The sequence below is a fragment of the Poromitra crassiceps genome (genome assembly GCF_964638095.1).
Source record: "Poromitra crassiceps genome assembly, chromosome: 1".
In the NCBI taxonomy this organism is placed as follows: domain Eukaryota; kingdom Metazoa; phylum Chordata; class Actinopteri; order Beryciformes; family Melamphaidae; genus Poromitra; species Poromitra crassiceps.
In genome coordinates this window covers 124,615,448-124,637,707 of record NC_139623.1, presented here as the reverse complement: position 1 = coordinate 124,637,707, position 22,260 = coordinate 124,615,448, and the positions used below count along the sequence as shown (strand labels likewise).

The 22,260-nt window shown below is 43.3% G+C and overlaps 1 protein-coding gene across 1 annotated transcript in view; it reads right to left on the bottom strand.

Annotated features, from left to right (window-relative positions):
- The window catches only part of mybbp1a (MYB binding protein (P160) 1a), a gene marked incomplete at its 5' end in the record, with an annotated part of 81,042 nt that overhangs the window by 13,443 nt on the left and 45,339 nt on the right, over nt 1–22,260 (bottom strand). The window contains 8 exons of the mRNA XM_083635233.1: nt 467–557; nt 6,932–7,066; nt 13,791–13,948; nt 14,147–14,320; nt 15,370–15,492; nt 18,021–18,134; nt 18,991–19,163; nt 20,087–20,183. Of these exons, the coding sequence (XP_083491359.1) occupies nt 467–557; nt 6,932–7,066; nt 13,791–13,948; nt 14,147–14,320; nt 15,370–15,492; nt 18,021–18,134; nt 18,991–19,163; nt 20,087–20,183 (1,065 nt within the window). The remainder of the gene's footprint in view (nt 1–466; nt 558–6,931; nt 7,067–13,790; nt 13,949–14,146; nt 14,321–15,369; nt 15,493–18,020; nt 18,135–18,990; nt 19,164–20,086; nt 20,184–22,260) is intronic.

Genomic DNA, 22,260 nt, shown 5'->3' with positions numbered 1-22,260 from the left:
CTCATACAACCATCTACTGTAGGTAATACACTGACTATCCATAAGTACCTCATACAACCATCTACTGTAGGTAACACACTGACTATCCATAAGTACTTCATACAACCATCTACTGTAGGTAATACACTGACTATCCATAAGTACCTCATACAACCATCTACTGTAGGTAACACACTGACTATCAATAAGTACTTCATACAACCACCTACTGTAGGTAATACACTGACTATCCATAAGTACCTCATACAACCATCTACTGTAGGTAATACACTGACTATCCATAATTACCTCATACAACCATCTACTGTAGGTAATACACTGACTATCCATAAGTACTTCATACAACCACCTACTGTAGGTAACACACTGACTATCCATAAGTACCTCATACAACCCCAAGTCAACCCAAACTATCCCTTTAATTAAAAAAAATTGGTGAGAGTACAATGAGTGTGTGGAAACGTACGTCTTCTGGTCCAGGTGTGTCTGCTGTCTGGTCCTCTTTGGTCTCAGCAGGTGGAGCTCCTCTTAGGACTTTCACTAGGTACAGAGATGCACTGGAGGAGCACAAGCAAAACAGTCCTATCACACACTGCTCATGTGAAGTTCAGGGTTACCACACCTTCTTAAATATGAAACAAACCACTTTTAATATAACCTTTTTTCACATGACAAAGATTCTTGTGTGGAAACACAACTGTTTCTAAAGCCTTTTTAGCCTGTTATACAACTATCTACTCAATGAGAATACATTGTTCAGAACTACTTATACTGTAGGTGTGCGAGTGGTAGACAGGCAGATGTGACCCAACTGCAACTGGACGCCACCGTTTTTGCCGATAGGCCGATTGCAGACAACAAGGCTAATATCGGCCGATACGATATATCCCTAGTAGTGAGATTATTACCTCTGCCAACAGAGTTGGACGGGGGTTATGTTTTTGCCCAGGTCCATTTGTCTATTAGCAAGATAACTCCAAACATTATGAATGGATTTGCGTGAAACTTTGAGAAAAGTTTGGTTACGTGGTAGGCTTGCCGCGGTAGTAGGTGTTACCGGTCTTACACGGTGGTTGAGCAGACACTGATTACATAACAAGCCTACCGGTAAAACCGTTCATTTTTATGGAGGAGGAAATGAAAGAAAAAACTCCGCCTGCTCATGCCAGTTTCAGCGTGCGCTAGTGTAAATTACAAGCGCTCCCTCCTATCCGGGCTAGAGTGTGGCTTGCACTCATCCTCATATCTCTCTGGTTAGACAGACCAGCAAGTAACGTTAGTTGTACATGTCGTGAACACAATTCCCCCTCATACACATGTAGCTAAGACCCTTGTAAACTCCTAAAAAAAAAGTTCGGAAACGTTATTTCGGTCGATTATTTCTCCCCTTTAATAATACCTAGGGTATTGTATTTTATATGGTTGGAAAGCCTGATTAGTCACCTTTACAACGAGGTACAACTTGTAAGGATCGTGCATTCGTGGAATGAGCAACACAGCTAAACGTGTGGGTAGCACCCAAAAAAATGTGCCAAAATCCCCTGCAATATTGTTCTGTTGGTATTCACTGATGATTGCACTCTCCCACAGTAATAAGGAAAAAACAACACATATTGGCCATTTTTACACTTTATTCATTTGACACTGTCAGGGACCTCAGTAGCGTGTGGAAGATCCATACGAGCCACAACAGCTTGGTACCTTGGCACCGCAAATTAGGTGCCAATCAGGTGGCAGTCACACACCTGTGACTGGCAGCACTTGAAGCTCAAAACAAGAATGAATACCAACAGAAGAATATTGCAGGGGATTTTGGCACATTTTTTTGGGGTGCTACCCACACGTTTAGCTGTGTTGCTCATTCCACGAATGCACTTACAAGTTGTACCTCGTTGTAAAGGTGACTAATCAGGCTTTCCAACGATATACAATACAATACCAATTGGTATTATTAAAGGGGAGAAATAATCAACCGAATTAACGTTTCTGAACTTTTTTTGAGGAGTTTATAAGCCTGTGTGTATTCTGTTGCCACTGCCATCTCTGGAAATGTGGTTTTAAGAGAGATAAATCTCTCGCTAGCATTGATGCTAATACCAGAGCTAAAACTCCACTAACATTAATGCTAACTTAGTTAGCATTGATGACTTAGCTGTGATAATGCTACTCAGCCATCGTCATTCCCTGGCTTACATTCCCATGTCAGACAAAGTCGCTAATGTCTCCCCCACACCTAAAGATTTTCAAATCCTTGAAGATTATAAAACTCTTCAATCTTGGAGCGCACCGTTCAGACGCAACCACACACTTGAAGATTACGCTGAAGATTGTCATCTCGGAGGACTTGGGATCTCACAGAAACTCGAGTGATTAAACGTGACTTCAGAGCAGAGAATTGTAGCCCCGCTGAGAATCACATGCCGAAAATATGGACTCATTAAAAGTGCGTCGGAATGCATCGGCAACTTCGCAGTGAGACTTGTGCGTTATGGAGTGGAGAAAAGTGTTGGACAGAGATCTCGTGTTGTGGAGAGTGTATGGAGAGCTGTGTGTGTGTTTTTGGTGCCAAATCTGTTCCTTTCTGCGCGCTCTCTCTCTCTGCAGCCTGCAGACCTTTGCAGCACCACTGTGGAGCACTGTGTCATGCCCGGCCCAACGTTGCTATTTTACAATTTTCTGTGAGACTGTGTTGGTCATGCCCCATTTCTCCCCACTCCCGCTCCGGTTGGTGACGCTTCCCCATCAGCTTGCTCTCTCATTGGCTCTCCGCTCAAGATTCCATCGCCTGTCAAACACTTCCCGATTCACAACCAGGAAGAGCCCGACAAGTCAACAGCAGTCTTTGAACCCCACACACTAGAGGATAATTCGTGCAGATTATTGGTCCCGGCGAGGCTAAAATCGGGAGCACCCCTGAGATAGTCAGGAGGGGGGGAATCTTGGCCACAATCGGGCAAATTCTCATCAGGTCTGGGGGAGGCTTAACGTTAGTTTCTTTCTTTTGAGAAAGATCGTCTCCAGGGGCGTCTGAAAAGTTGTCTCGACTCGGATGCAGCCATGGCATGAGTGCGTATTGTGAGGCAGCCAGTGTTGTGACTGTGCGCGTCCAAGCTAACGTTACACAGCAGCAAGGAGGGGCTGACTGGACCGTTCTTGAGGGTGGCGGAGGAGCTTTTATTTTATTAATTTTTTTACATTTATTTTTACGGTGTCACCGGTAACACCGGTGTTGTCACATGTTTATTACCCAGTGGGAAAATGTCCACACTGTGGCATCCCTATTACGTGGCAATGAGGCGGAGGCATAAAAATTAACTTTTGATGTGAAGTGTGAAAAACTAAAGAAATTAGATTTTTGTGATTTTCTTACACAAAACGTGTTGCATTTATATTTCGGGCGGCTTTGGCGGTACCTGAGGTCCGCACGGAGGCCTAAAACTCCAATCTCATCATCCAATCAGCGTATTCACAGTCCGATATGAAGTCCAATGTGAGAAAGGACGTAAGGCAATCACCTACTCACAGTCCAATGTAAACCTATCTCCCTCCAAATGTGAGATGGACACATTACCAATCAACCTGCTGCTGCTTCTCCTCTCCTCTCACGCCCCCTCTCCCCTCTACTCTGGAAAACAAAGCTGCATCTGCCAGTCTGACGATCAAAGTAAGTTTAGACGTTTTTATTTCTTATAGACTACACCTTATCCTTTCATCCGCCGCACAGTCGTTTTATCATTTTGTTGTCGAGTGAGTGTGTTGCTTTGTCCCTATATTTTAGTCTATGGTTGGCCAGCAACTTCAGTTAGCATCACTAGTTAGCATCGCTAGCAGCTAGCTACGAGTGACATGTTATGCTAATGTTTGGGTCCAGCTAGCTCAGTTTGTGAAATAACTGTCTTAAGGCAGTGTTGCTGTGATCGCTGCACTCCATGGAATATCCACTGTTTGAAACGCCACTGAAACGCCTTCAACCCAGCACAGATACCCGGACTGCTAAAGGCTAGTTACAGTAGCTAAACAACCCAGGCTAGCTAATAGTTGTTCCCAACTACGGTTCAAAGTCAACAAGCTGCCGAAGGTAACGTGACATTAACGTTATTATGATTGCTATTGATAAATGTGGTGCTGCATTGTCACAGCTCAATGCATTATCACATTCAGTAGCCTACATTACTATGATGCCTGCATAAGTATATGTATGCCTGTCTCCCCACCAGCAAAGGCTAAACACCCTGTGCTATCAACACTAAAACAGTGACATGTCAAGTGTGGCATGTGTGACTCTTGCTTGCATATTTACTTCACCCAAAAATGGGACAGTAGTAGTAGTACATTATGACTAATAAGTGACTCCAGCTGCTTGGCTTCAGGGACTGAGGATCATTAGCTAACCTGGGTTATTTCAGATAACCACATGTATCCTTATCATCACACGGTTGCCAGTTGGGCTTTTTAAATGACTATATTCAGTTTAACTCAAAGATAATATAGGCGCTGCACTGCACCTCTGCAAATTATTTCACTAAATCTAATATTTACAGTGACATATTAAAGCTACATGATATTAAAACTACATGTCGCTCTGTCTCCTGACCTGTCTCTCTCACCTTACCTGGGTGTGTGTGTGTGTGTGTGTGTGTGTGTGTGTCTCTCTCTCTCTCCTCTCTCTCTCCAGTCTGTGTCCAGGATCAGTCAGGCATAGTCAGTCCTGAGCCTTCAACCAGTCATATAGACGATCAGGGACTCCACTGTGACCAGCAAGCCATCATCCCTCACCTACTCCTTAGATGTGGCCCACTGTGTCAACACCAACAGCCTGAAGGTGTTTGGCCGGCTGGGCATTTGGGTCAACCTTCAAGCCACCTGCCAAATATACTGGTATGTCTAATTGATATTGGCAGCATACACTTTCGGTTTGTGTGTTTTCAGTGTTCTAACTTAAGTTCAACGAGGCTTCATTTGTATCATTCCCATGGCCAAAGCAAAACATACACTCATAACATGATCCATATACAACTCTCATATTTAAAATTAAACAATCGAGAACAGAGGTGCCCAAATTCTTCCCTATTAAGCGCCAAAAGTAATTGGATGGATGGGCCGTGGGCTAAAAAATAAATGTTGACGTTATCTGAAATTACATTACATTTTTATTTTATAGACAATCTACATTCTAAGTCTAAAATAGGTCTTCTAGTTTCATATGGTGAAAGTATCACCATGTTTTCTTCCCATTTCAAAACCATGGAGGGCCAAAACAAACTGAGCGTCGTCCAAGTTTGGCCCCTGGGTCCCAAATTGGTCAGCCATGATCTAGAATGCTTTAAATAGAACTAATAACACCTCTGTCTGTCTGTCTGTCTGTCTGTCTGTCTGTCTGTGTTCCTTTTTCATAGGAGAGCTGCTTGGTGTTGACTACCTGCTGAGTCAGCCTGGAGCCGCTGAACATGAACCCTGACTCAGAGGGATGTCGATGACGGTGAGGAAGAAGACGACGAGGGCTTGGAGGAAGATACTGTGTCCAGCCGAGCTTCTCTGTCTCCTCCCAGGCTGGGCATGGGGAGGTTCAGGTAAAGAGGAAGGAGTTCACTCCAGGGGTGGAGAGTGTGCAGAGGCACTCACAACTACTGCCCCGCTTCCCCAGTGGCCAGATTGCTGCTGTGTGATTGAGACCATCTTCATCCGGCTCTGTGACCTCCACCGCCATCCCAAGACGAGAGGGACAGGCAACTTGAAAGTTGTGTGTATGCGGCTTCCTCTCTCTCCTCTTCTGACTCCAGTGCAGCATTATATCAGTACCCATTTTAAATAGAGAAATATTTACTTCATATAGCACAAATTAAATGTAATTTGAAGTAATGGTGTTCTCTCTCCTCTTCTCTGACTCCAGTGCCGTGTTCTACCTGGTCAATGTTGCTTATGCAGGTTTTGCTTTACCGGCCATACAGTATATCCTCAAAAAGCCCAGCTTAGCACAAAGACACTGGTGGTTGGCACGCCTGGTTTTACCAGGAATGGGGTTCAAATCCCTACAGCGTCCTGCTTATTGTTGTGGCAATTTGAGGAAATCAAATATTGTTTTCTCTTAATTAACTATCTAAAAAGTCAACAATACTGTTTCAATTCATGTAAATTTTTATGGTTAGTTTTAAATTCATTAGTTTTAAATTAATTACACACACATTATATATATATATATATATATATATAGTTTATAATTATAAACAATTATTCAACAAAAGTTTTGGCCACCAAAAACTGCATAAAAGCAAAGAAATGCAAAACAATGCAGACATGAAAAAAAAAATCTTTCTCAACAAAAATACAAAACCTATATAAAGACTTTAAAAAAGCCAGAGGAGTGAAAATTGGCAATACAGAAGTGTTTTCTCATCTCTTTTCCCCTCCCTTTCTCTCTTTTTTTCTTCTCCCCCTTCTTCCCCCTCTTCACCTTTCTTCCCCCCCCTGGGCAGACTATTGTGCCCCAGCTTTGGCGGAGGAGGTAGAGCGGGTCGTCCACTAATCGCTTTGGATAAAAGAGGTCGGTGGTTCGATTCCCGGCTCCTCCAGTCTGCATGTCGAAGTGTCCTTGGGCAAGATACTGAACCCCAAATTGCTACCGTTGGTGTGCCAGCACCCTGCGTGGTAGCCTGCCGCCATCGGTGTGTGAATGGGTGAATGTACCTACTGACTGTAAAGCGCTTTGGATAAAAGCGCTATATAAATGCAGGCCATTTACCATTTTACCATATTTGTGTTCATTAATGGTGTTAAAATTGTCCATTATTTCATGTTTAGAGTTATGATCCAATTTCCCCAGAGTTTCATCTGATCTAATCTAACGTCATCTTTCCTCCATACAGTGTGTGGTTTGTGTGGGAGGAAAATCAAGTGTTCCTTTCAGCTCAGCCATTAGAAAGGTAAGACCAACCTGAAGTAATAGAGGCAGACTGACGAGTCAGCCAGTTTCTGGGCTTTCACCATCAGTTTCTCCAAAAGGTCATGGAGCTCCCCCTGTCTGTCACCAGCAGTCCTGCAGTAAGCCTTGGATCTGCACAGCTGGTTCCTGAAACGGCACACAAGTTTACTGTTAAGTAATAACCTGCAACATTGTCACATAGATAAATGTGTGTTCTGCTACTTTCCAACAACCAACTGATATAACAGAATAGTGACACAGCCCAAACTGCTGAAAGCGTTTACATTTGCCGTTTGAAACACCTGTCACATAGGTCATTCCTGGGAAAATTTCTGGCACACAGGAAGTGATTCACTTTACATTTCTGGTTTGTTTGGAACAAATCAAAGACCTGCTAATTAGCATGAGCAGCGATAGCCAGCATGACTGAACAAAGAAAAGAGTGCTGTTTGACAAGTGATGGGAAGTGCAGTGCAAATACCACAGCAAAGAGCAGTCAGCACCAAAGATGGAGACTAAAAAACACAACAGCAATAGAGTACGGCAGGGATGACATATTCTTGTAGGCGGAAGTCACGGACATGTTGGAGCTTCGGGGGAAAAATGAACAGGGTTTTAGAATGGGGATTTCGCTTAAACAACAAAAGTTAGGGAGTTAGGTAACAAAAGTTTATGGGAGTACCGTAAATTCCGGACTATAAGCCGCGGCTTTTTTCCCGTTTTTTGGCCTTTTTTGCCCCCTGCGGCTTAAATAACGGTGCGTCTTATCTATGGATTTTTCCAGCAAACGGCCACTCGGGAACCTCCAAAATCTATGGATGTTGGTATGAGGCAGAACGAGAGCAAGACAGACATTATGAGAGCGAGACCCTGATTGGATGATGTTGCAAAAAATGTGCCTCGCGACCTGATTGGAGCACTGTGCCACTACTCTCTCTCAGCCACTACGGTAAAACACCCTCCCTCCTCCCTCGCTCCGGGGGGAAAAAGGCAGCGATTGAGCTTGAAAGACAGTCTGAATGAAATTGAATGTAACATTCCCAATTCTATGTATTACATTCTAAAAAACTAACAGCAACATTTTGGAAGGCTAAGCCACACAACTAGCTCGTTGTAATCTAACATCATGCTTCAAAAGATGGAGAACTGGCTGTGTTACGACGATGGCGGCGATTGAGCCTGAAAGCCATGTCTGAGACAGTAGCGAGACAGGAACAACAACAGCAGCAGCAGCAAAGGATCATGCACAAACCCGAGACGAAAGGGACTGTCCGTCAGGGCGCGGACGACTGTGTGTCAGCAACTCCCTCCCGACTACCAGGAGAAAATTACAAACTTCGGCGAATTCACACAAAGAAAGATCAAGGAATATTCCATCGGACCGGAGCAGATCATAAATATGGATGAAGTGCCTTTGACGTTCGACCTGCCTCTCACTAGGACTGTTAACAAGAAAGGTGAATCGTCCATCACGTTGAGAACCACAGGTCACGAGAGAACGAATTTCACTTGTGTTCTTGGCTGCACAGCAGCTCCCGCCGATGGTGATTTTTAAGCATCTCACAATGTGTGATTTTGTCTGGGGATTAGTGACCTGACTTTTGTTTTGTTGAAATGTTAATAAATGGGAGCTTCCCCAAACAGCCATCTCTTTCCCGACAATCCCCTCTGTGCACGAAGCCTTACATATGATAATTAAACATCAAAACACCCGCGGCTTATAGACCGATGCGGCTTATAGAAGAAAAAAATAGTCACCTTTGAAGGTGCGTCTTATAGACCGGTGCGCCTTATAGTCCGGAATTTACGGTAGTCATTTGTGTTCAGCAGGATAATCTTCACAAACTCGAATCACTTTTATGACTTTTGTTACAACTGTGGTCGTATTTTTTTGGGTTTATTTTACAGTTTGACATTTCATTAATTGGTTGTATTTTCCTGATTGTCTGAGTGGGTTCCAGGTGTGTATGTGTGAGTGTGAATGGGTTAGTGGCATCAGGAGCCAGTGATTGGTCGGTGGTGGGAAGGCCCAGCCTTCAAGAGAGAGCAGACCAGGGCCATACCCCATTCTCCTCTCCTCCCAACCAGCCACAGGCCGGATCTTTGGTCTTTTCTATGTTAGCTTATAGTTTGTTGGAGCTGTAGGAGTAGGCTGCCATTTCTGTTTAACCCCCTTTTTCTCCCGTTTTGTTAGCTAGGGAGGTAAGATGATGTCTTTTGTTTTCTTCTTATTTTGTTAGGTACTGTAAGCTTTAACCCTCTAGTTAGTAGTTTTGGCCTTGGCCTACTCTGAAGCCAAACTCCAGCCTTAGTTTATTTAGGATCTTCTGTTTATTTTCTAATTATTTACAAATAAATGCATTGTTATTTATTACACCCAATCCACTTGTTCATTGTGGCTGATTTTGGGACCTGGGGAGGATGGGCTCATTTCATGTTGTGTCTAGGTACTAGTGATGCGCGGGTCCGGGTTTTTTAAGGCCCGCCCCACTGTCTGATTTCTTTTAATTACCTCATGTGCACTCAATTGGTCACGTAGCCTACTCATGTTGCAGTAAAGTTGACAAATAGATAACAGTCGAGTCCACAACAGAAAATCTGCGGTGGCATTAGTTTTATGGACACTTCAAATAATAATTACAGTGAATAATCCTTCCAAAAGGTTTGTTTTGAGAGCACATAGGCTACCTCATTGAAGCGTTTCTTTACTCCATGTAGGCTATAGAGAGTGCAGCAGGAGTCTGTCTGATTGTGTGTAGGCCTACGTGTGTGAGAGAGAGTTCACGTCTTAAGCTGCCCCGCCCGCACCCGCGATATTTTCATAATTTGCCAACCCAGACCGCCTGTGGGGCGGGCCAGCCCGCGGGACCCGGCGGGTACTGGGTGACCCGCGCATCACTACTAGGTACCCCTAGACTGGGGAATAACACTTTTTTAATGAAAATCTCGCAAAAAAAAAAAAAAATGCATATACATTTCGAAAGTCATAAAAGTGATTCAAGTTTGTGAAGATTATCCTGCTGAACACAAATTACCACTCCCATAAACCTTTGTTAAGCACAGACCTTATTTTATGCATTTAAGTGAAATCCCCATTCTAAAACCCCATTCACTTTCCCCCTGAAGATCCAACATGCTACTTCCGGACTCATTCCTGCAGTGCTCTATGACTGCTTGGCACCAGTGTTGTAGTCAAGTAGCTATATGGAGTCCCAGTGAATCTGCATGTAGGTGTAATATAATTAAGCAATATCACACGAGAGGGAGTGCTGTTGTTGGCTAATATCGGCACTGCTGTGATTCGGTCGTAGGCACGAGGCCGCAGGCCGAGTGCCGATGATAATCACAGCAGTGCCAATATTAGACAACAACAGCACGACCTCGAGTGTGATATTGCTTTTATACAACAGTTCTAATTAACAAAGCTGATTAAAAAAATGATAAAAAGCTGAGAAAATATATATCTATTTTTATTTATTTATTCCTCCGCCAACAAAAATAGTCCCCTCTGCTTTCTGCTTTGCTGAAAATGTAGCCTAATCAGCCTAATTAACTGCAGGCTGTCTACTTTACTACTGTCTACTCTACAGGTGTGAAGCGTTCTGTTGATTAGGGCAGCTGTGAAGTGAAGCGCCAGTGCGTTATCGTGAAATATCGGCACTGGTAGGATCCCTCTTGTCCAATCAAATTCCTCGGCCGGAACTACCTGTTGTATAACTATCATTATAAAATGGCTCTCTCAAATCAAGCAATCTGATTGGTTCACAGCCATTGTATAATTCCAGTAACCGAGTTCAATAACCCATGGCCATGGGTTATTGGTTACCATGGCAACTCTCTTACTAAATGGCAGTGCTGCGCTCGAGCCAAACAGCTTTCTCCTGATCTGCTGTATGGAGGGTCACTAGTCGTCATTATGGACGCATGATGGCGCAACTCTCTTACTAAAAGTACCTCAAAAACAAAATGGCGGAGACAACTTTCAGATCCTTGTGAATCGATCTTCGCTTATAACTTTACTAATACTTCGCAGAAAATGATGATTTGTACAAGAATAGACGCGGGCTGAACCCCTCTCTCGCGCGCCCTCACTCTTAACCCCGCATTTCTAAATAAGACGTAACGTTACTTGGTCAGCATACGGCTCTGGTGTCGGGCTTTGGAAAAGCTCTGAGCCAAGCGCCAGGATTGGCCAATGTCGACTTCAGTCTCCAGAACGATCCAATCAAATCACCCGCACGTCTATCTTCTTGCTAGAGGTCCCGCCTTACAGTATTGTTTCAACTGACTCTATCAGAATAAAATGCCAGTCGGACTTATAGTATTATTATTATTATATTATTATACTTGGAACCCTTTTATAAAAGCAATATAGCACTCGAGCAGCGTGTGTTGTGAAATATATCACACTGATAAGCTGTTATCCCACTCGGCCTGCGGCCTCGTGGGATAACAGCTTATCAGTGTGATATATTCATCACAACACACTAGCTCTCGTGATATATTGCTTAAATATCTTATGCCAAAATGTTAAGGCCTATTATAAAAAACAAAAACAAATTAACACGTTCACTGCCAACGACAAGTTGAGTCGTCAAACACAATCCAGCGGTTCACTGCCAACGACGAGTTGAGTCGTCGATTTTTTTTTTTGACGGTGGGACGTTGATCTAACCCTTTTACGTCTCCTACACCAGAATTGGAGGTATTGAATGTGTATAATCTATTTTACCGACCCACTGAGTGGCGACATGTCTCTCCACAGTAGAAAGAGGCGACCCAAAACTGGAGGGAAAAGCGCGAGGAAGCCGTTCTCATACTGTAAAATTGATGGCGAAAACGCTTTCACTTTCGCGCTGATGCACAGCGGTGGCAACGGTGGGGGGTTCCAAGAATAGATTGGATGCACACTTTGAAACACGCAGCATAAATATGACCAGAATCGCATCAAAGCTCTCAACCAAAACTCCACGAAACGAGCGAGTCCACCCAGACTTCCTCAAACAGCGGCCGCGCAAACAGGCAGCAGCCAGGCAGCAGCAACTTCGTTGTGACACGCCCGCTGGAGAGCCAGGGAGGCAGGAGGAGAACACACACGGAGGGAGGAGTTGGAAGCAGAGGGGGGTTTCCTGCTGTTATGGAGGAAATTACTGTTCAAAACTATTGTTTAGATGTCTGACTCTTACTGATGCCAAAAATGAATGGTTAAAGTGACTGTTCTATCGAATTTCACAAAAAGCCGTTTATCTCTGAATAATTTTTCTGACGCTGAAACCATGCTGTATTCAACTGCTAATGCTTACATAACTACTAACTCTACAAACTAACTCTTTTAGACAGAGAAAGCACACATTCTATTAGTTCTTTTGAGATATTGTGTGTTCACAAAATCTTAGCAGAAAAGAATCCTCGGGTCTTGAAAGATGAGCCAGAATCCTCAAAAAAACCCTCTGGCAGAAGCTAACTACAGTAAAAAAAAAACGTCTGGCAGTGAATGTGTTAAGCAGTCTTTTATTAACACGTTCACTGCCAATGACGAGTTGAGACGTCAAATTTTTTTTTTTTTTTTTTTTGACGGTGCTACGTGGATCAATGCCCCCCACGTCTCCTATAAAAATATTGGAGGTATTGAATGTGTATAATCTATTTTACCGACCAACTAAGTGGCGACAGTGCTCTCCCGACAGAGAGAAAGCCAACCAAAAACAGCCGCGGGAGGAAGCCATTCTCAAGGAAATGGCTTGGCGAAAACGCTTTCGATTTCACACACACACACACACACACACACACACACACACACACACACGCGCGCGCACACACACACACTCGAGTACCTTTGAGCATAAATAAGACCAGAATCGCAAAAGCTTCATCAAAGCTCTCAACTGACACCCCAAGAAACGAACGAGCCCGTTTTACAGTAATCCAGACTCGCCCGAGAGCGGCAGCGCCGCCAGCAGCAGCAGCACAGACGAGCAGCAGCAGCAGCTGCAGCAGCAGCAGCAGAGCGGAGTACGCCTCAAGATTGGAAGAAGGGGATCGCGAAGGAATTTCTCTTCCGTGTCTAACCCCCCCCCCCCTCGCCTCTCCTCTCCTCTTCCCCGCTCCTGCGATTCCCCTCTCTTTTTTTGGGATCTGTGAGGCAACAGAAACTCGCCTGTGACAAAACACTGCAAAGCCACCAGAGACACACTAAGGAGGGAGGAGTTTGGAGACACACACACACACACACACACACACACACACACACACACACACACACAAACACAATACAGTATACAGACTTGCCCAAGGGCACCCATAATCACAGGCACGTGAGGTGGTTCTAAAAATCCATTTATCTCAAAACTCTCTGAAAATCTCTGAAACCATGCTGTACTCAACGGCTAATATCTACATAACTACTAACTCTACAAACTAACTCTTTTAGACAGAGAAAGCACACATTCTATTAGTACTTTTGTGAACTTTGTGTTCACAAAGTCCAAGCAGAAAAGAATCCTCGGCTCTTGTAAAATGAGCCAGAATCCTCAAAAAAACCCTCTGGCAGAAGCTAACTACTGTATTGAAAAACGGCTGGCAGTGAATGTGTTAATTAGGAAAGAGAACCCAGATGGGCTTATAGTATCTCACAAAAAGAAATTAACACAATGTATGATAACGACAATAAAAATAAGATAGTGTCCGAATGCACGAATGCTCGAGTCCAAGTCCAAGTCCGAGTCATCAGTGCTCAAATCCAAGTTGAGTCACGAGTCCTGAAAATGAGTCCAGGAATCGGACTTGAGTCGGAAACCTGGACTCAAGTACTACAACACTGCTTAGCAGCAACAAAAATGCAGATATTGTGGATGAGCTGTGGCTGTGTTACCTGAAGATATCTGCAGCTCGGCGGAGGAAGTCCTGCTCCTGCTGGTCATTGTCTGAACTCATCCCTCTGTCAATCAGGGTCAGCAGAGGCTCCACCAAACCCAGAATCAGAGGACTGCCTGCCTGTCGGCCCACAAACACCTCCACCAGGTCCAACACCTACAACACAACACCCACACAGACGCCACAACTGATCAGACTGTAAACATTGCAACATCGGACAGATGTCAATATGTTAAAAAATTACTGACATCGGCCGATACGATATGATTTCCGATATATTGTGCAAATGTTCTTTTTCTTTCCTGTGACTAACCGAGGTGAGTCTCAAAGATCGCATTCATGACATCGGGGTACCTTGATCTTGAATTCTCGGACCAGAGTCTTCTCTTTCTGCAGTCTGGCCTTCTCGTCTTTCTTGGCCTGGGTCTTCTTCTGCTGCTCAGAGAAGAGCATTGACAGGCTGCTGTCCAGCTTCATCATGGCTTCATCATCCAGGTCGTCATCGTCGCTGGCATCCTCCTCAGTGGCCTGGATATGTCACAAGGTAGGACTAGTTACAACAGAAGCATTCGGCAGATTCTCATACTGCATTCCTGCTCAAGCGTTTGTGTAAGGTAAAATGACCCATGTCATGACCTCTTATTGAGAGAGTGATTCATTTTTTATAATTTTCTTTACGTTTGAAAGTTGGTCCCCATTCACTTCAATTGTTAAGGAGAATTCTGCAACAGTGTTTTGCTGTGAAACTCCAGGACTGTTTTGTGGACTAAAAAACTTCACCCCTCCTTCCATCTGCATGGGGGTGAGTAGATAATGAGCCCTCTGCCTGGCTTCACTGAAGGGGGTTAACATTAACATGCTGAAACTATTTCTGCATCGACATTTCACTCCTTCCACCATCTACTCTCAAAGCTTTGGCCCTGGAAGAATAATGCCCTCTCCTTGTGTGTGTCATAAAGCAGTCTTCCTTTGTGCTGTACAACCAACCCAAATTCTCTCATGTCACTCCCCTCTTCCAGGACCTCCACTGGCTTCCCATCTCAGCTCGCATCAAATTCAAGACACTGGTACTGGCCTACAGGGCAGTACACCAGTCAGCTCCCCTGTACCTGCAATCTATGGTCAGGTTCCAAACCTCTCACCGCTCCCTTCGCTCCTCCACCAGTGCAGGGCGCCTCGCCCCTCCTTCGCTACGGGCGCTCAAAAGTCGCTCATCCCGATCTCGACTCTTCTCGTCCCTGGCACCCCAATGGTGGAACGAGCTTCCACCTTCGGTCAGGACAGCTGAATCACTGCCGATCTTTCGGAAAAGACTAAAGACTCAACTTTTCAGGCTCCATCTGGGCCCTTCTTGATCTAACTTCTTTCTCTCTCTTTCTACTAAAAAAAAAAAAAAATCCTAAACTAAACTTGTACCACTGTTCCTTCAGGATTTGTAGTTGTCATAGACTGTGCTCCATAGTTGATTGCTCTATTGCTGACAAAAATGTGTTATTGTAAGTCGCTTTGGATAAAAGCGTCTGCCAAATGACGTAATGTAATGTAATGTAAAGCCAAGGTGAACCTGAAACACCCACCAAGGCATTCTGCTTCTGCAGGACCTTCATTAGCTCCAGACGGAAGCTCTGGTCCACCTCCTCCTTCTCCATTGCTTCATCATCTTCATCCTCATTGGAGTCGTCATCTGTTCCATCAGACTCCTGGTACAGCCAAAATCACATCAAAACCAATCAATATCATTTTGACAAAGTCCTTTTGGAAACCTGTTATCAGTGTCTAGAAATCTCCTCAAACATTACAAGAGCACAGATCAAAGGCACATATGTTTCTTAACACTATTTGTAGATTTTTCATTTGTCAGACAAGACATTAATATGCAATTAACTCAAGGTACAAATATCTACAGAAGGATAATGCCAGAAATAACCACAGGCAAAACAAAACTACGGTAGTCAAAACAAAACCAGACAGATCACACACACACACACACACAAAGTGTGCATTAGGGATGTTCATTTTGAAAATTTTCCAAAATCGATAATCGGTGAGAATTAACGATCAATTATCGATTATCGATTTTATTAATACTTAGAAAATTTTCAATATTTTTTTTTTTTTTTAACAAAATGAATGCCTATGGCAGAAAATACGAAAGACAACGTGTTCTCCTCAATGAACTCTTTATTTCAATGTGTCTCCTCTCCAACACTGCTGTCCCCGGCGCATGCCGGTGTGAATTTCTCATGTTTAAAACAGTTTTGTTGGCACAAAGGCCCGTGCCCAGCCAGAAAACTAGAGACTATATGAAGCTCCACCTCACGTTAGTCGGCTGTGCAATGGAGTGGGGCGAGGAGGAACGAATTCCACCCAAACCTAGTCCAAAAAAAAAAAAAAAAAAAAATTTTTTTTTTTTTTTTTAATAATTAAAAAATCGATCCAAATGCCACAGGATCGATTCCAATCCTTAACGATCGATTATCGATTTTCGATAATTGATGAACATCCCTAGTGTGCATCATAGTGTATTTATATAGGACAGACCACAAGTAGTATGAGTTCATAGTTCTTGTTCTAGGCTAGGTAAACTATTCACATAATTTACTAATGGGTCCCAGGTTTTGTAGAATCTTTTGATGGAGCTGTTGAGGGTGCTTGATGTTCTGCATTACATCTTTGATCCAGTGGTTGGTTGACATCCTTCCATTTTAATCAAATTAAGCGTCTAGCTAATAAAAAGGAAAAGGCAATGACCTTCTCTAAATGAGCAGGGAGATTAGGCCCAGTTGGATCTGAGAATATACCAAAAATATAAATTGTGGGAGAAGGCACACTATTACAGTCATAAGCTTTAGAAATGGCTTCATTGACCAGAAAGGGGCAAGTTTTGGGCAGGACCAAGTTTAGCTTTAGAAAAGTATAGCCAATGTAACACTTTAAACTGTATGAAAGCGTGTCTGGAGCATATAGATGAGGAATGGACCCTAGAGAGCCATATTCCATTCCTCATCTGACAGTTGACAGAATGGACCCTAGAGAGCCATATTCCATTCCTCATCTGACAGTTGGACCCCTAGAATATTTCCCAATAGAGTACCGCAGGGATGACGTATTTTTGTAGGCGGAAGGCGGAAGTCCTGGACTTCCTGGAATGAAACAAATAAAATGTTAGGTGGAGCCTCCATTACTACATCCTTTACTAAGCAGATCATACTTTTCCAGGATATGGCAGCGATGCCACCTTTTACTGTAGGTATTTTGGAGAATATACAGTAGGGATGGGCATCGAATTTCGAATTTTCGAATAATCGTTGTTATTATCAAGGTCGACTTTTATTATTGAAATTCGAAATTCGTTTTTTGAAAAAAAAAAAGAAAAAAAAAAAAAAAAAAAAAAATTGTGAGTGAAATGTTGCATTGTCTCCCCTGATTCTAAGAATAGTCGAATCGCTTGGTTTGAGCAAGTAAAACAATTTTTATAAGCAACCTCTCCCTCTTCATGGGATTTCATCCGCCATTCATTTTTCCATAAACCTTGCTTAAAATGCTTATAAAAATTGTTTTGTTTCGACTATACTTAGAATCAGGGGAGACCATGCAACATTTCACTCGCATAAAAAAAAAAAAGATTTTTTTTTTTTTTTTTTTTAACATTTTATTTTTATTTTCAAATTTCGATTAAAAGTCGACTTTGGCCAGCGAATTTCGAATAGTGTTTTTGCTAGAAATGCCCATCCCTAATATACAGGTGATTAGAGTTTTTCTTCATTTGTTTTTTGTAAAAAAAAATAATCTGGATTTCCCCCCAATTGTACTTGGCCAATTCCCACTGCTGTCCCGATTGTTGCTCCACCCTCTCTGCCGATCTGGGGAGAGTTGTAGAGTACTTCTACTACAGCCGCTTCTTTTCACATGTCAGCGAGGAGTTTCACCCGTGGGACAGAGCGCGTGGGAGGACCATGCTATTTCCCCCAGTTCTGCTCCCCCCGAAAAGGTGCCCCGACTGACCAGAGGAGGCACTAGTGCAGCCAGCGACCAGGACACATACGCTTAATCTGGCTTCCCACCCGCAGACATGACCAATTGAGCATGTATGGTCGCACGACCAAGCCGGAGGTAACATGGGGTCTCGAACCTGCGGGCCTCGTGTTGGTAGGCAGGGAATCTACCGCTGCACTACCCGGATGTTTGGTGGTGATTAGAGTTGTGCTCATGTGACAGAAGACCTTACCTCCATCTCCTCATCTTGAACCTCCTCGGACGTCTTCTTGTGTTTCTTCTGGGTTTTGTCTGAGTCGTCATCGGTGACCACCACAGCGCTCTCCTCTTTGTCTGCGTCCAGAACCTACCCAACCACACCAACCATTACATTCACTTACAAACTAACAGTGCAATAGAAATTCACTCAATCACCTGCATTAGTAGGGGTGTAACAGTTCATGCGTTTGTTCCACATGCATTTGGTACAGTGGTTTGCGGTGTGCCTTTGATGTGACCATGGAAAGCGGAGGTTCCCTTTTCAGTCAATCCAAAATGGCTACCTTTGTCCATGTTGGAAATTATCCTTTTAATGGTTTGTCAATTGTCATACACAGGTTTGGCTGGTTGGTTTGGCTGCACAGTTCATGGTTTCTTTGACTTTTCGCGTTGTGGAATTCAGAATTGTTGTTGTTATGATAAGTTGTCGTAGAGCCAACATATTAAAGCTCTGCTCATGTCGAGTTGAGTTATAAACAGTAAAACAATGTAAGTACACCAACAAGGTCATCCCAGAGGTCAAAAAGGTCAACATTTGTGGTTCATGAGAAACAAAGCTTCGCTCTCTATGCTGACCAATTACGGAATACAAAGCTGTTTATTGGAATACATTTGGCATACATTTGTATATCCACTTTATGGCAGGACAAGGTATTCAACAAAGTATTTAACAAGGGTTTTAACAAGGTTATACTGAATTTGCCATTTATTTGATGAATTATCCATTTTAGAAGGTTATAAGGTTATGATTATGATTATTGGCTGATTGATACTGCTCAGATTCCACAGCGCACACTTTCTCTTTGCTCAACTGCGCAGTGGGCGAGCTGCATCTGTGAGCGCGCAAAGTGGGCGTGACGCAAACCAACAAGGCACGGCAGAAATGAGCGTCGCCAGTTGAACGGGCAGCGAGGGATGCTAGAGTTTCCTAATGTGTGACTTACGTCCAGGATGGCTGTGAGGGCTGCTGCAGTAACATGGGGGCAGATGGAAGAGAAGACGGTCCTGCAGACCTGTCTGATGTGTCGGCTGGGCTGGGACAGCAGAGATAACAAGATGTCCACCATCACCTCCACCCAGCGCGGCTCCTCCTCCTCCTCCTCTGCCTCCTCTCTGGCTGCACCAGGGAACCAAACACATCGAAATTATGTCATTTCCTTCATTGGTAAACACTTTATAATAACTGCACGCTATGAAGCGTTATTTAAGTCTTAGTAAATAGTTTATCATTTAGAAAGCATTGTTCCTACATTACTACACATTAGGGCATTCACAAGTACTGCATTTTAGTGGTCATCGACCACTCCCACAAGGTAGTAGACAAGTCACGGGAGATTTTTTTTTGTCAATCAAAATGATCAATTTGCAAAACGTCTCAAAAACTGACAGTAAAGGGTTAACTAATGTAGGCGGGACCAGCCTGGGGCTATGTGTAATAGCAGAGACCTGATTGGCTCTGAGAGGCTGTTTACAAATGAGCCACTAAACCCCAGCAACTTGTCTGAGCTGGAGATAGCGTCTGTTTGATTGCAGTACCAACATAGACGGGAGTGTTTCCCTCTCTAAATACCTTACATTCTGTTTATTTAAGATGGCATCATGTAGAAAATGATTATTCAAACAAATATATGTTAAATTTATTTATTTATATTGTTTATATCCCTAAAACCACAGAGGAACGATTAGTCGACTACGACGCAGTGCTGCTGGCTAGTCGTTTTGAGTCAACTAGTCTGAAACACCTTCTACACATTAGTAAGTAATCCATAAACAGTTATAAATGTTTTATTCTATTCTATTAATAAGAAAATCTGTGTTTAATTGTATTTTCATACTTTACAAATGATGAAGTCACATTTATAAATTAAGTCTTATATAAATTACAAGCCAGTTATTAAAAGTAGAGTATTTTATATACATCTTAAAAGAAGACTTTAGGGGGTCTTTAAAATAGAACATAGCGCTAGGCTTTCTCCACCAGGACTTGATGATCTAATGAGGTGGTGACACCATCATTGTGGCTTATGTGTGAAGCTTCACCTTGTTTCTTCTTCTTCTTCTTCTTGACCTTCTTCTCCTGGGCTTTCTCAATGCAGTTCTGGAGGTCCTTCATGATATCCACCAGCTCCTCAGGGGCCTTCATAGGACACACACCACATTAAGACACTGTTCATAATAGATCAGCCAAAATCAGCCACTTAAGTGCCCTATTTTTGGATGAAAAAGGTGACTGTCATCTACAGGTGACTAGTTTGCATCCCTGTGTTTTGGTATGGTATATTAATAAGAATAAAACTATGATTGTTGTATCATGCCCCTAGTGTTCAATGCAATTTCCCTTCCCAACAAGTAGTGCTGAAAACGTATGTGCCTTTTTAGCTCCGGCCAGCAGCTCTATAATGTAAGTCACTCGGTTGGTTGGTCCGGCCAGCAGCTCTATAATGTAAGTCACTCGGTTGGTTGGTCCGGCCAGCAGCTCTATAATGTAAGTCACTCGGTTGGTTGGTTCACAAAAAGTGACTTTCGTTCACCACTCTTTAGCGGGAACAGTTTTCACCCTACAGTAGGAGGCTGAAATTTGGCATGGAGGTCAAGTGTGTGTGTGTGTGAAGGTGTGTGTGTGTGTGTGTGTGTGTGTGTGTGTGTGTGTGTGTGTGAAGGTGTGTGTGTGTGTGTGTGTGTGTGTGTGTGTGTGTGTGAAGGTGTGTGTTCATGCCAATCGGCTAAAAGCGGGCGGTGGGGGCAGCAAATTCACAATGGAGTGGATGATGTCACAAAAAGTGCATTTCAGAAATTCGCACATCTGGTCGTAGCTATTATCTGGTCGTAGCTATCATCTGGTCGTAACTATCATCTGGTCGTAGCATCATCTGGTCGTAACTATTATCTGGTCGTAACTATCATCTGGTCATAACTATCATCTGGTCGTAGCATCATCTGGTCGTAACTATCATCTGGTCGTAGCTATCATCTGGTCGTAACTATTATCTGGTCGTAGCATCATCTGGTCGTAGCATCATCTGGTCGTAACTATTATCTGGTCGTAACTATCATCTGGTCGTAGCTATTATCTGGTCGTAACTATCATCTGGTCGTAACTATTATCTGGTCGTAACTATCATCTGGTCGTAGCTATCATCTGGTCGTAACTATCATCTGGTCGTAACTATCATCTGGTCGTAGCATCATCTGGTCGTAACTATCATCTGGTCGTAACTATCATCTGGTCGTAGCATCATCTGGTCGTAACTATCATCTGGTCGTAACTATCATCTGGTCGTAGCTATCATCTGGTCGTAACTATCATCTGGTCGTAACTATTATCTGGTCATAACTATCATCTGGTCGTAACTATCATCTGGTCGTAACTATCATCTGGTCGTAACTATCATCTGGTCGTAGCATCATCTGGTCGTAACTATCATCTGGTCGTAGCATCATCTGGTCGTAACTATCATCTGGTCGTAACTATCATCTGGTCGTAACTATCATCTGGTCGTAGCTATCATCTGGTCGTAACTATCATCTGGTCGTAGCATCATCTGGTCGTAACTATCATCTGGTCGTAGCATCATCTGGTCGTAACTATCATCTGGTCGTAGCATCATCTGGTCGTAACTATTATCTGGTCGTAACTATCATCTGGTCGTAACTATCATCTGGTCGTAACTATTATCTGGTCGTAACTATCATCTGGTCGTAGCATCATCTGGTCGTAACTATCATCTGGTCGTAGCTATCATCTGGTCGTAACTATCATCTGGTCGTAACTATTATCTGGTCGTAACTATCATCTGGTCGTAACTATCATCTGGTCGTAGCATCATCTGGTCGTAGCTATCATCTGGTCGTAACTATCATCTGGTCGTAGCATCATCTGGTCGTAGCATCATCTGGTCATAACTATCATCTGGTCGTAACTATCATCTGGTCGTAGCATCATCTGGTCGTAACTATCATCTGGTCGTAACTATCATCTGGTCGTAACTATCATCTGGTCGTAGCATCATCTGGTCATAACTATCATCTGGTCGTAACTATCATCTGGTCGTAACTATCATCTGGTCATAACTATCATCTGGTCGTAACTATTATCTGGTCGTAACTATCATCTGGTCGTAACTATCATCTGGTCGTAGCATCATCTGGTCGTAACTATCATCTGGTCGTAACTATCATCTGGTCGTAGCATCATCTGGTCATAACTATCATCT